Raw genomic sequence first — 12814 nt, 5'->3', positions numbered from 1 at the left:
TCCCAACGTACAAGTCTCTGTACTGGTCAAAGGCATTGTTTGCTTCCACCTCCAGCTTGCGCAGGCGAGCGGACGGCATGGCACCGTCTTCCAGAGGGGGGTCGTACTTGTTACTCCAGGGTGATCTGCAAGGGAGGGAGAAAGAGAGGGAAGAAATGCAGCAAGTGGGAATTACCTTTCGGCCAGCAAACTTTCTTAGTTTAATGGGAAAGGGGCTGCTGTGCCAGAAAAGGGTATCATTGGCAGGATACAAGAAGGCGGACTAGGGAAAAAACCCATTACGGGGTACACCTTAGGTTTTCCTGCCACTTTAAACAACAGCCATCTGAGTCTGGAGCAGGTAACCGCTGAGCGAGTGTTCAAGGTTCTCTTCTACCCCCCCCCCCACGCCCTTTAACAAGGTGGGCTTGATTTAATTGTGGTTAGCAGATCTCTTCTGCAGAGCTCAGGGAATGGAATTTCAGAGCAACGCAACCATAAGTTAAAGCTGTTCTGGCTAGCGGAACAAGCCCTTCCCCTCCAATGTTTCTTCTTCTTCTTCTTTTTTTAAAGGAGACAGAATGCTAGCTGCAGCAGTAATTTTATCCACGAGAAATTCATAACATTGCCCCCCCAAGAAACTGTTTTTATAGCAGACAAGCACTCAAAACACATTTAAGGGCTTAAATGGGAGGCTGTTTTGAAGGAAGACAGATGGACGGGCCCTGCTTGAGTTTCGAGAGCGGGGCTCCCCACTTCCCTATTCCCTACACCAGAGAACCGTTTCTTTTTCAAGCTAACAGGTTTTCTAACTGAGCTGCTGGCACCGACTTCCCCCCATAAGGATTCCATTTAAGAAAAGTGATCAAAAGCGAGGATAAGAACCTGCGGAGAAAGTCAAGAGGCCTTGGAGGTTTACATCAGGGGAGGGGAAGGGGGGGCTTGGCTTTGGCTCCCCAAACGGTGCCAAAGGCAGACAGTTCCCAGATATGATCACTGATAAGCCCATAACCCCCCCCCCCAACCCTTCATTTGCAAACTGAGCTAGGGGACCAAATGCTCAAAAGCCAAATGTGCAAACTGACTGCCGGGCTGTGCGAGGAAAGATCCATTCCACAAATAGGAGCCCTGTTCTGCGCAAGACGGAGGGGCAGCCACTCACCTGTATGAGTCTCCATCTCTGTTGTAGTCACACAAGAGGTAGTCCTTCCCCACCACCTTGTCACGGGCAATCTTTAAAGGCTGGTCAACTGAAGACAGAAGATCTTCACAGAGGCTTGGGACCTAAGAAGGGGGGAAGGCAAGACATGCACTTGTGAAAAGGGCTCTGCTGGAGACACCTCTGAGTCCGTCGCCTAAAACTAAAGGGGACGCAGCATGTGTCCGGCCCACAGGGCACATTCAGCCCACCGTGGATCGGAATCGCAAGATGCTTGCTCAGCTGCCTCCTCACTTCACCAACCAATGAAGGGTAGGAAAGTCTGGCCAGGAGTGGAGCAGAAACGTAATGTTTCCTGGAAATTTTGAAGGCATGGGGGGGGGGAATCCTGGGAAAACAAACATTTTGGGGGAAATAGAAATATACGCAATATTTACTTTATGAAGTCCAAACCTCCCTTAACACAAATGCAGCATTTATCATGAAGCAAATGTATACTATTTGACATCTTTATGCAATGTGATAGTGTAAAGGCCTGTGTTCTAATTGCCAGGACACCCAATACAAAAGGGAACTGCTAATTTCTGCACCCTTGTCCTACCTTAGCATATGTGTCTCGGTTTTCGGCATCTACATGGATTCTCTTTTACCCACTTCTTTAGACCGTCAGCCAAGCCCCACCTTGGCCTGAAGCAGGCAGTATGGAGAAACAGGACCTTCTCAGCTGTGGCAACCAAACTTAGGAGCCCCCCCCCCCCGCTTGCCTGCTGTCAGCACCAAGCAAAGTCTTATTTATTCTCCCAGAATATTAAGTAGTGCTCTCTTTCCCACCCACTCCAATTCCTGCAGCTTTCAAACTGCTAGGTTGGCAGGAGCTGGGACCAGAGACGGGAGCTCACTCCATCATGCGGCACTCGGGTCTCGAACTGCCGAACTACTGACCTTCCAGTCTGCAATTCAGCATCTTAACCTCTGAGCCACAGCGGCCCCATTAGCCAACTATAGGTTGTTGTTCATGACTGTCTTGGATCCCATAGAGAAAGCTCTACTTTCCCCCAGACCCCTGCTCCCAGCATCGCTGAGAATTCAGAAATACCGACACTGGAGACCATAGGACTGGTGTGGACCCTGGAAAAGCCCAAGTGGACCGTAGTATGGGGGGGGGGATCGCCCTCTACTTCTCCCATCAACGGTATATACATTTTTAACTCAAGAACAGTTGTCTGCTTCATATCTCTTTCAGCCTAAATAATGCTATGGGATTTCCACATGAACATGTGCACATTCTATACTGCAGCAGACCAACAGTTCCCTCCCTCACCGTTACAGCACAAAGCATGCACACATACACACACCACCACTTCAACCAATTCAGATCTCATTCCACCGCCACCAGTGTGGTCTCAAAAGCTAAATGCATACATAGTCACGATCTCTGTTTCTTGCCAATATAGGCCCGTAAAGTGACTGCTAAGGTGGGGAGGGGAGAGGGAGAAGAGAAAAAGTGGTAAATATTTATAACAGAGTGGAAATCCAAGAGCTGCAAAGAGAATAAGCTGCCCATGAACGGCAACTTAATTTTTTCCACTAGCTCATGCTCTGGGTGGAGTTTAATATACTTTCCAGGCTTCCTGCCAAACATTACCATGCTGGTTAAATTCTTTTTCCCCTCTCCTTTAAAGCCACATTTACCTGATATACGTGCTACTCTTTCAGGAGAGGGTTATCACAGAAACCTCACCGTGCAAGTTTCACAAATGCAGTAAAGGCCAATATTTATGGGATTTATTAGCCAACAAATAATAATAATAATAATAATGCTTTCGATTTATTGATTGCTCTTTCCCACATACCTGCGGGCTCAGAGTGATTTACAGTTACTCTTGAGACAGTTGGACTAACAATATTTGTGGGGATAGGGAAGACAAACATACAGCATTAATTACACACACATTGCAGCTAGCCGGGCTTCATCTGCGGGCTGGGTCAGTCGTATTCCTACGGCATCTTGTTGGCTGGCTGATGACGTCTGGCTTCTTGATGTTGTGCAGCCACACACTGTAAGCTTTTATCCTAGCCTACCTAGCCAGACACAATGTTTTTACCCTCCCCTCCCTCCAATGAGGTGAAGGCATGGTTCTCCCCTCCTCGGTTTTGTTCTCATCCCTGTGTGGTAGGTGAGGCTGAGAGCGTGTGACTGGCCCAAGGCCACCCACTGAGCTTTTTGACCAAGTGAGTATTAGAATTCAGGCCCAGACTAAGCCAGGGGTGGCCAAACTGTGGCTTGGGAGCCACACGCGGCTCTTATCGCACATATTGTGCGGCTTCTGGGAGGCTCCCCATCTATTTGCTCTCTCTCTTTCTGTCTCTCTTCATTCATCCCTTCCCCATCTATTTGCTTTCTTTGTTTCTCTCTCTTTCTTTCCACCTCTCTCATTCTTTCTTTCAACCTCTCTCTCTCTCTCTCTCTCTTAGACACATAAATATCATTAGCAAACAAATAAATGTCATTGGACAAATAAATACCATTATCAATATCTGTTTTTATCCTTTTTGTTTTTTTATTTTTGGCAATCTCATTCAGTGTTTTTAAAAAAGCAAATCTGCCTATCTTTCAATAAAAACGTGTAATATTTGTTCATGACGTTTATTCTGTGTGGCTCTCACCTGAAGCAAGTTTGGCCACCCCTGTTCTAAGCACTTCACTACGCTGGCTCATATCTGAGGGCTGGGTCTCATCTCCACTTGGAGAATCTTATGGACGTGTATGGAAAAAAAACCTGTATTAAAAAAACCCAACACCACTAGAATGAGCCAGAAGTTGCCCACGCTTTCAAGCCACACAATGGAGTGAGGATCCGTAGGGGCGGCAATTCACCGAAGTGCACTTCTGGGCCCAGGACCACCGCCAAATGCAGGAGACGAGCCTCTCAGGGACCAGGCCTTTTTGTTCCTTAAGAAGGGCGATGAATGGGCCTTCTATCTGAATCTGGGTTGCAAAGGACCGGGGAGCTCAGCTGCGCACAAAGAGGAAGACAAATTGAAAGAACAAGGCTACCATCTTGTCGAACAAGGAATCCGTTGTCCTTCTGAAACGCTAATCTGGCGGGAGTTAGTCAACCAGGTACTGGGACAAAGTTTTAATTAAAAATAAACCGTCTTCCCTACCAGCGAGACAAGCAGTCACCTGTGCATCGGGAGAAACCCTACACCGCCCGGAGCAGCCGGCCAAATGCTTCCTTCCCGCGGTGCTGCTTGGAAGTCAGGATGCTGACCAACTACTTTTAACAAATTTATTTAAGTGTCATGATTAGATGGGCAGTGGTGTCAGGTAGTTTCCAAGTCCGTGGAACTGGATTGAGAACAGAGTTCCTTATTTTACGTTTGAAAAATGAAATTTCCTCCTTTTGTTAAGGGGAGACATGGGGGAGATCTGGTATCTGGAAGTTATTCCTATCTGCTTTAAGCCTGTTTCTGTTCTGGGGTACTTGGGGGAATAAATCACATGAGAAATTAATACATTTTCGGTTAAGTGTCAAGAACAGCAGCTCAGGATAAAAATACCTAGAAGTGCTTCACCCGCATTGGCAAAGGAATACAGCAGTATATGGTCTTGCTTCCCAGAGGTACTTTCTCACCACTACTCAGAGGTGGGATGCTGGCCCTGCTGGTAGACCTCCTGATGGCCCCTGGGCTTTGGCCTCTGTGTGACCTGGAGTGACCCGGACTGGATGGGCCATTGGCCTGATCCAACATGGCTTCTCTTATGTTCTTATGTCAGGGGCAGTGATGCTCTGTCTTCTTGGTGCTGGGGTGGGGCGAGAGCGGGAGGGCTTCTGGAGTTCTGGCCCCACTGGTGGACCTCCTGATGGCACAAGCATTACCCTGTGGCCTGATTCTCAGTGGTTGTAACAGCAGGAAACCCAAAATTAGTAAGCAGCCCAAACACACCACTGGATGGCTGCTGTTCATTCCCCTGGGGAAACTGAAGTGCCACAACAGTGAAGTGCCATGCAACACATGGATAACAAAACCTGCCCTCCACATTAGACGCTGCCTCCATTCACAAGAAACCCTGGTTTGCTCAGGATCCAGTTAGTTGGGGTGCCCCACTGCAGACAGTCCAAACCGCGGTTTGTTCACTGATGCCAAGCCCGGGCGTTCAAACTAGGGGTTGTTAAGATTAATTTGCCTTGACTCTGATTTGTGGTAAGAACATAAGAGAAGCCAATGTTGGATCAGGCCAAGGGCCCATCCAGTCCAACACTTGGTCACACAGTGGCCAAAAATACCAGGGGCCATCAGGAGGTCCAGCAGTGGGGCCAGGACACTAGAAGCCCTCCCACTGTTGCTCCCCCCCCCAAGCACCAAGAATACAGAGCATCACTTGCCCTAGACTGAGAGTTCCTCTCTATACCTTGTGGCTAAGAGCCACTGATGGACCTCTGCTGATGGATAAACACTGATGGATATGTTTATCCAATTCTCTCTTGAAGCCGTCCATGCTTATAGCCGCCGCCACCTCCTGTGGCAGTGAATTCCATCTGGTGATGTCCAGATTCACACTCTGCAAGGTGTTGAGCAGTACCACTCCTTCTGGCCACCTGACAGCACACACCATAGTAAAGGGAAGATGACTTCCTGAAGGCAGGTTAAAAGAACCAGGGGGAAGGGGCAGACAAGCTGGGATGTATTATTTGGTAGACCAATGAAAGGGCTGCAGTGGCTCAAGTGGTTAAGATGCTGAACTGCAGACCGGAAGGTCGGTAGCTTGACAGTTCGAGACCTGAGTATGCCGCATGACAGAGTGAGCACCCGTCTCTGGTCCCAGCTCCTGCCAACCTAGCAGTTTGAAAGCAAGAAATTGCAAGTAGATAAATAGGTACCACTTCGGTGGGAAGGTAACAGCGTTCCGCGCGCCTCGGCATCTAGTCATGCCAGCCACATGACCACAGAAAATGTCTTTGGACAGCGCTGGCTCTTCGGCTTGGAAACGGAGATGAGCACCGCATCCCTAGAGTCAGATTCGACTGACTTTCGAACAAGAGAAAACTTTACCTTTACTATAGCAATGAAAGCTGCAGCACTGGTCCTGGTTTACAGTGACATCTGAATGTAGCCACTGGGGTGGCCTATCCTTCAGTGACGGGAATCTCAGAGAGACACACCGAAGCCCCTCCCCAGAGGTCCTTGCAATGCAGAAATCCTATACAGACTCGAGATGGAAGGCACTGTGCCAGCATATCAATAAATGCCATTTGTCCGAGCTGTCGTTTAGCGTACCAAAACTGCCACAGGGGCCATTCAAAATGACAAATGCATAAAGATAGCGTTGTTAGAGATGTAACTGGCAACGTCAGAGGCAATCGACACTCACTGAGGGGAGACAGCAAGGACAAGAATCAGGAGGCTGAGGACATAAAATTGCACACTCAACCAGCCATGAAAGCGGGCACAGAGGCAACTCTGCAGCCGCCAAACTGGAACATCTAACGCTACCCGATTTTGAATCCAGTGGCACCTTTAAGACCAGCAAAATTTAATTCTGCACATAAGCTTTCGTGTGCAGGCACACTTTGCATGCATGCACATGAATGCCCAGAATTAAACTCTGTTGGTCTTAAAGGTGCCACTAGACTCACACTTTGTTCTGTTGCTTCAGACCGACACAGCTACCCACCTGAAACTCCCAAATCTGACAGCTTTAAAGAACGGTTAGACTAAAACATGGAGGAAAACAAGGTCTCTCCCGGTCTTCCAGCCATGACAGCAATATGGAACCCTCCATGCTGACACCAGGAGCTAGGGATGGGCATTACAGGGAGGCCTCTGCTTGCTGGCTTCTTGGAAGGATCTGTTCGGACCCTGTGGGTGCTGACTGTCTGAACACCTGCTTTCCAAAAACTCCTTCCCACAAATAACGCAGGAATATTGATCATCCTCACTCGGAATTCTGAAGACCAAAAATTGGCTCTCTTCCATGGGCAGAGACTTACACAGACCACTCTGAAGAGAGCATTTCTTCCCTGCACGGTTTTCCACACAGAAGACACTGATTTGCTTCTAGAGACATCCACCGTGGTCCCTACCACCAACAACAACTGGACGAAAGCCAACACAGCCGCTTAGCTGTGGCACCGCAAGTACAGTGCTACGACTGTACCACAAAAGGCAGCCCAAAATATACCACCGAAGCAAGCCTTCTTCTTAAATAAGACTTCTGGCAACAGAGCCATCTGATGGTTTACTTGCATTTCAAGGCTTTAAAAGCTCTGGCTCCTACTTGAATTCTTACAGGACTGATGTCACCGTATGGAAGTGAAAAATCAGAGCCTGTCAACCTCGGTCTGAAAACCACTTGAAGGCCAACGGAAGCCAGCCAGCAGCTCCATCACAACAAATCGCACTGGCACCTGTCCCCTGGCCTACACTGGACGCCTGCCATTGTGGGCCTGCATCTAATAAATGTTTGTTATAATTCTACTGAGTCATCTGAAAGATTTAAAAGGTTTCTTCTTGCAAGCAGAAAACAGGGCCAGCCCAACGGATGTTGTGGAAGTGATGGAACACTTGGGTGGCTCCGGTTCTTGTACACAATGACTTTCGCTGCAGCAGTGTTCCAAGTGCAGAGGGGCAACCCTTCGGATTCAGCGATAGCTTGGATACGTTTCGATGCTCCTCCGGCTCGTTCTTAGAACTGCTTGGAAACTTCACTGCCAAAGGGAAGAGAAATGGACTGCACCACAGGACCCCAAAGACTTTGGACATACTGGGGGGCCCCAGACAAGATGGGCTCTCAGCTTCAATTCCACCCCACCCACCCACATTGCAAGTTGGAGATTCCTTTGAACATCAGGACTGGGGATCCAAATGGATAAGGCCGTCCAGAAAAACCACACGGCCCACCAGTCTTGCAGCACACACAAGCAGAACAATGGAGCTGGCCCCAAAGTTCATGCAACTGGTACGGCCAGCAATAACCCTCCACGGTAACATTAAAGCATCCGTCCTCCAGCACACCAAAGTCTGAACCCAGATTTCTGAAGTGTCCCCGTGAGCAAGCTACACAGTTTTTTTCCCCCTCCTCTCTGCCATTTATTATGGGTTGGAAATCCTAAAATACACAGGGCTGCAAAAACTACTTCCATGTTCCAATCAGAGTGACAGAACACAGATGTGAGCAAACATCTGTCAACACCCTCCCACATGGTCCCAGCTTGCCAGAGACATCACTCCCCGGAAGTCTGGCTTGACGGGGATCAACACTTGAGCATGAACCATCACCAACAAACTGGGCAATTTCTGTGGAGTGCAGTCTTGACGCTTATGGACATGCCAGGCTGGTTTTGACACTGCAATGCTGGACTTCACACGAGAGACCTAGTTTATGCATATAGGAGAGCCGAGGTGTAGAAGAGCTGCTCCTGGTTACAGACCTGAGAGGCCTCAAGATTACGGTGCATCACTTTATGGACTGCAAATCTTTAACTGCAGGGAGGTGGTTGTAAATTTCAACACCTCTTCAAGGAAACGCCCCACAAAAAGAGAGAGAACAGCGTGCCCAGGGGAAGCCTGGGCTAAACCCTGCTTCCTAACATACCAGCTGGCGGGAGAGTCTTCAAATATGCCATTCTCCAATGGCAGCCTAAAATGGCACAGGCCTGGAAAACCTTTCTCACTGAAGTATGCAGTATGTGTGAACTGTGCAACCGGTATCCTGGACAAAGTTTTATGCTCTTTAAAAAAAAAAAATCGCGGAAGCTTTTTGGCATATGAGACGTGTCGCCACGCTCGCCTGATAGTCAATACAACCTCTCCTGACAACTAAGCTTGACATCAGCCAGCCAAGACGCCACCGGCCAGAGGGATCTTTTCTTTAAAATTAGCCCATTTCTTTAAAATTCAGTCTCAACCGATAGGGATAACAGGATATGACACACCCTGTGCTTATCTTTGTGACCCCTCCCGTGCCAGTTTGGTGTAGTGGATAGGAGTGTGGACTGGGAGAACCGGGTTTGAGTTCCCACCCTTCCACATGCAGCCACTGGTGTGAGCTTGGGTCAGTCACAAGTTCTTTCAGAGCTCTCTCAGCCCCACCTACCACACAGGCAATGTTCCCTCTAAGTGAGTGTGAGCTAGCTCATAGTTTTTAGCCTCCGGCTCACACCTTTTTGTCTTAGCTCAGGAAGGAGGGCTCCAGAGCAAACTAATTTTTGCAGGAGCCAAATCGCTCGCTCACAACTTTAATGCCAGTAGCTCACAAAGTAGAATTTTTGCTCACAGGACTCCACGGCTTAGAGAGAGCATTGCTCACAGGGTGTCTGTTGTGGGGAGGGGAAGGGAAAGGAGATGGTAAGCCGCTCTGAGATTCCTTCAGGTAGTGAAGGGCAGGGTATAAATCCAGTCTCTTCTCCTGAAATGGGCATTATGGTTTACATTCCTCCATGCCAGGAGGTTCAGATTTAGAAGGATTTCATTAAGATCTTTATCACAGTGCCCCAAAAGGGGGAGGGGGTTAACGTCTTGGAAGCAGGATCATGTCAAACAGATTAAGGCATCTCAGGAAGATACTTACCGCCTGCAGCCCAATTCCAATCCAGCCCCCCCTCGAGCTGCCGCCTCTGGTTCAAAAAAGGCCTGGCAAAGAATTCCAAACATCTCGAGGCTAATCTCCCCTAAGCTCAAAACATTCCCATTTACAGCCATGCTTGCCGAGTGGAAAACTGGCTCACGCAGAGGGGTAATTGGCTAATTGCGCCAAGTCCCCTCCTCTCGGCCAAGCAACCCTCCGTGTGGAGCCTTGGTGGCTGCTCGAAACATTAAGCACAGCAAAGTGCACCGTGCCCCCAACGCACTCAGCCTCGTCCTGAAGGAACGCCAAGTTCATAAAGGCCGCCCTTCTGAACCCGCAGAGCTGTCAGCGGCCACTGCTCCCTATGTCAAGGTGTTCCATCAGGCTGGACAGAACAAAAGGCCGCTCCAATGTCACCAGGCACGCCAGCAGAGGCTGGTATTTACTCCCCACCCCTTGCCAGACACCAGGAATCCAAACTGCAAAGTCTCTCTCTCTCACACACACACAGACACACACACAAAGAGTTTTAGTCCCCCCCCCCACAACAGAACTAGACTTACCCTGGAGTAAACATTTAATTAAGGCATGTAAAGGTAAAGGTTTCCCTTGCTCGAAAGCCAGTCGAATCAGACTCTAGGGATGCAGTGCTCATCTCCATTTCCAAGCTGACGAGCCCGCGCTGTCCAAAGCTGTTTCTGTGGTCATGTGGCCGGCATGACTTGACGCCGAGGCGCACGGAAAGCTGTTACCTTCCCACCGAAGCGGTACCTATTTATCTACTTGCAATGTCTTGCTTTCAAACTGCTGGGTTGGCAGGAGACGTGTACAGCACCATTTGTGTGCCAAACCTCCACAGGAGCACAGAACATGGATCAGTGAGCATCTTGGACCTTAAAAAAAAAAAAATCCACTACCTGCGTGCCCCCAGGGTAGCAAGATCCCTCCCCAGCCCTCTGGGACAAGGAAGACAAGCTTGGAAAGAGCGGCCAACAGCTGCTCAGAAACATGGGAAATTCTGCAGATTTGCGTGATTCATTGTGGCTGCAGAATCCAGCTTTTCTTGACACAAAAGTCAGACTTGAGTGGGAAAGTCTGCGTGGAATCCATGCAAACCTGGGCAACAGGGGGGCATACTGAAGCCTCCTGTCTAATCACTAAGGCGGGAACAACACCCTGGCAGATAGAAGCGATTCCGGATGATGTACACCTTTTGATCCCTTCTTTAGAAGAAGAAGAGATTGGATTTATACCCTGCCGTTCACTCAGAGTCTCAGAGCGGCTTACACACTCCTTTCCCTTCCCCTCCCCACAACAGACACCCTGTGAGGTAGGTGGGGCTAAGAGAGCTCTCTCCAGAACTGCTCTTTTTTAAGGACAGTTCTGACAGAACTATGGCTTGCCCAAGGTCATCCAGCAGCTGCAAGTGGAGGAGTGGGGAATCAAACCCGGTCCTCCCAGATTAGAGTCTGCGCACTTAACCACTACACCAAACTGCAGGTGTTCAGACAGTCAGCACCCACAGGGTCCGAACAGATCCTTCCAAGAAGCCAGCAAGCAGAGACCTCCCTGTAATGCCCATCCCTAGCTCCTGGTATCAGCATGGAGGGTTCCATATTGCTGTCATGGCTGGAAGACCGGGAGAGACCTTGTTTTCCTCCATGTTTTAGTCTAACCGTTCTTTAAAGCTGTCAGATTTGGGAGTTTCCCCACAACAGACACCCTATGAGGTGGGTGGGGCTGAGAGAACTCTGACACAAATTGCTCTTTTTCAAGGACAGCTGTGCCAGAGCTTGTGACTGACCCAAGGTCACGTCAGCAGGTGCAAGTGGAGGAGTGGGGAATCAAACCCGGTCCTCCCAGATTAGAGTCTGCGCACTTAACCACTCCACCAAACTGGCTCAAAGACAAGAAATTCACAAGAGAGAGTGAAACAAAACAAACAAGACGGTGCAGCCAAATTCTAGGCTTGTGGAGTGGAGAACACCCACTGACACAGCTTGGCCAACTGTAGCCCAGGACATAAAACCAAAGCATACGCTGGGCCCAGCCTGCCTGGCGGCTCTCCAGTACCAGCCTCACTGTGGCGGCTCTTTGTGCAAGCTCCTGCTCACTTCCACGAGGCTAGCGCTGGAGAACTTCCAGGTGGACCAGATCCGTTTTGCTGTCCCCAAAAATTGGGTGCCTCGGGCTAGAGGGAGGGAGAGGAGGACATTTCCAACCCCGCCAAGCCTATGGCACTTGATCTTCTGGAGAGGAGTGAAAACTTGGGTGGGGCGGCGGAACACCAGACCAAATGGGCCTTTGACACTTGAAGGTGGATGGTTGCACAGCTTGTGTGTTGAGAAGTTTAAGGGGAACATAATTTCTCTTCTTTTAAAAAACGCAACAGGCACGTCTCCAAGACCAGTTTCCATGGGATGCGGAGTGGGTGACTCAGAAAATATCAGTTTCCAACTGCCAAGCAAACAAGAGTTGTTTTAATGTCCATCCTGGGGCAGGGGGAGAGGGGACATTCACATCAATTGCCTGACATGAGCTCCAAAAAGAAATGGTCTCTCCACTTTCATTGCCCTCAATCAAGTTAACATTAAAAAACGGGGGGGGGGGGGGGGGGGGGGGTGCCGTGCCCAGAGAATGACCAGAACGTTATTTATTGCTGTTATCAAGCCGTGCAGTGTCACATTTTTATCACGACCCTTTTTCTCTTGAGGAGCTCAGGGCAGCATAGGCTGACAGACGGAAGTGTGGACAGACAGCGCAGGGCAAAGTGACCCACAATCAGAGCCGGACCAGCACCAGCCGACAGCTCAGATTAGCTAAATCTCCACCTGGATGGAGAGCTCCTCCCACACACCCAGACAAGCTGGCCTGGCCCCCACTCACTACACCCGCTAAACGTTAGCCGAACGCCTATAATTATGACAGGCAGTGTAATGGAGGGTCACATGATTATTGTGAGAACACCCAAGTATGTGGCTGTCCGGATACACCCGGGGTCTCGAACTCTGGAGCAGAGGCGGCCACACACCCAGGAAGCTTTGGTCAGAATGCGGCGGCGGCGGCATCCTCGAGCTCAGGGGAGTGGGGGGGGGGGGCTGAGC

General features: G+C 49.5%; 1 protein-coding gene across 2 annotated transcripts in view; it reads right to left on the bottom strand.

The window, feature by feature from the left end:
- Window positions 1-12814, bottom strand: part of CAPZB (capping protein (actin filament) muscle Z-line, beta) — a 71844-nt gene that overhangs the window by 28827 nt on the left and 30203 nt on the right. For both annotated transcript variants that reach the window (XM_015412599.1, XM_015412598.1), the window contains exons 3-4: window positions 1142-1263; window positions 12-125 (exon numbers count right to left, since the gene is read on the bottom strand). In XM_015412599.1, the coding sequence (XP_015268085.1) occupies window positions 12-125; window positions 1142-1263 (236 nt within the window). The remainder of the gene's footprint in view (window positions 1-11; window positions 126-1141; window positions 1264-12814) is intronic.

Source organism: Gekko japonicus, unplaced genomic scaffold (genome assembly GCF_001447785.1).
Source record: "Gekko japonicus isolate JY-2015 unplaced genomic scaffold, Gekko_japonicus_V1.1 scaffold131, whole genome shotgun sequence".
NCBI lineage: Eukaryota > Metazoa > Chordata > Lepidosauria > Squamata > Gekkonidae > Gekko > Gekko japonicus.
The sequence above is the reverse complement of the archived record's forward strand: the minus strand, read 5'-3'. Positions and strand labels throughout refer to the sequence as shown.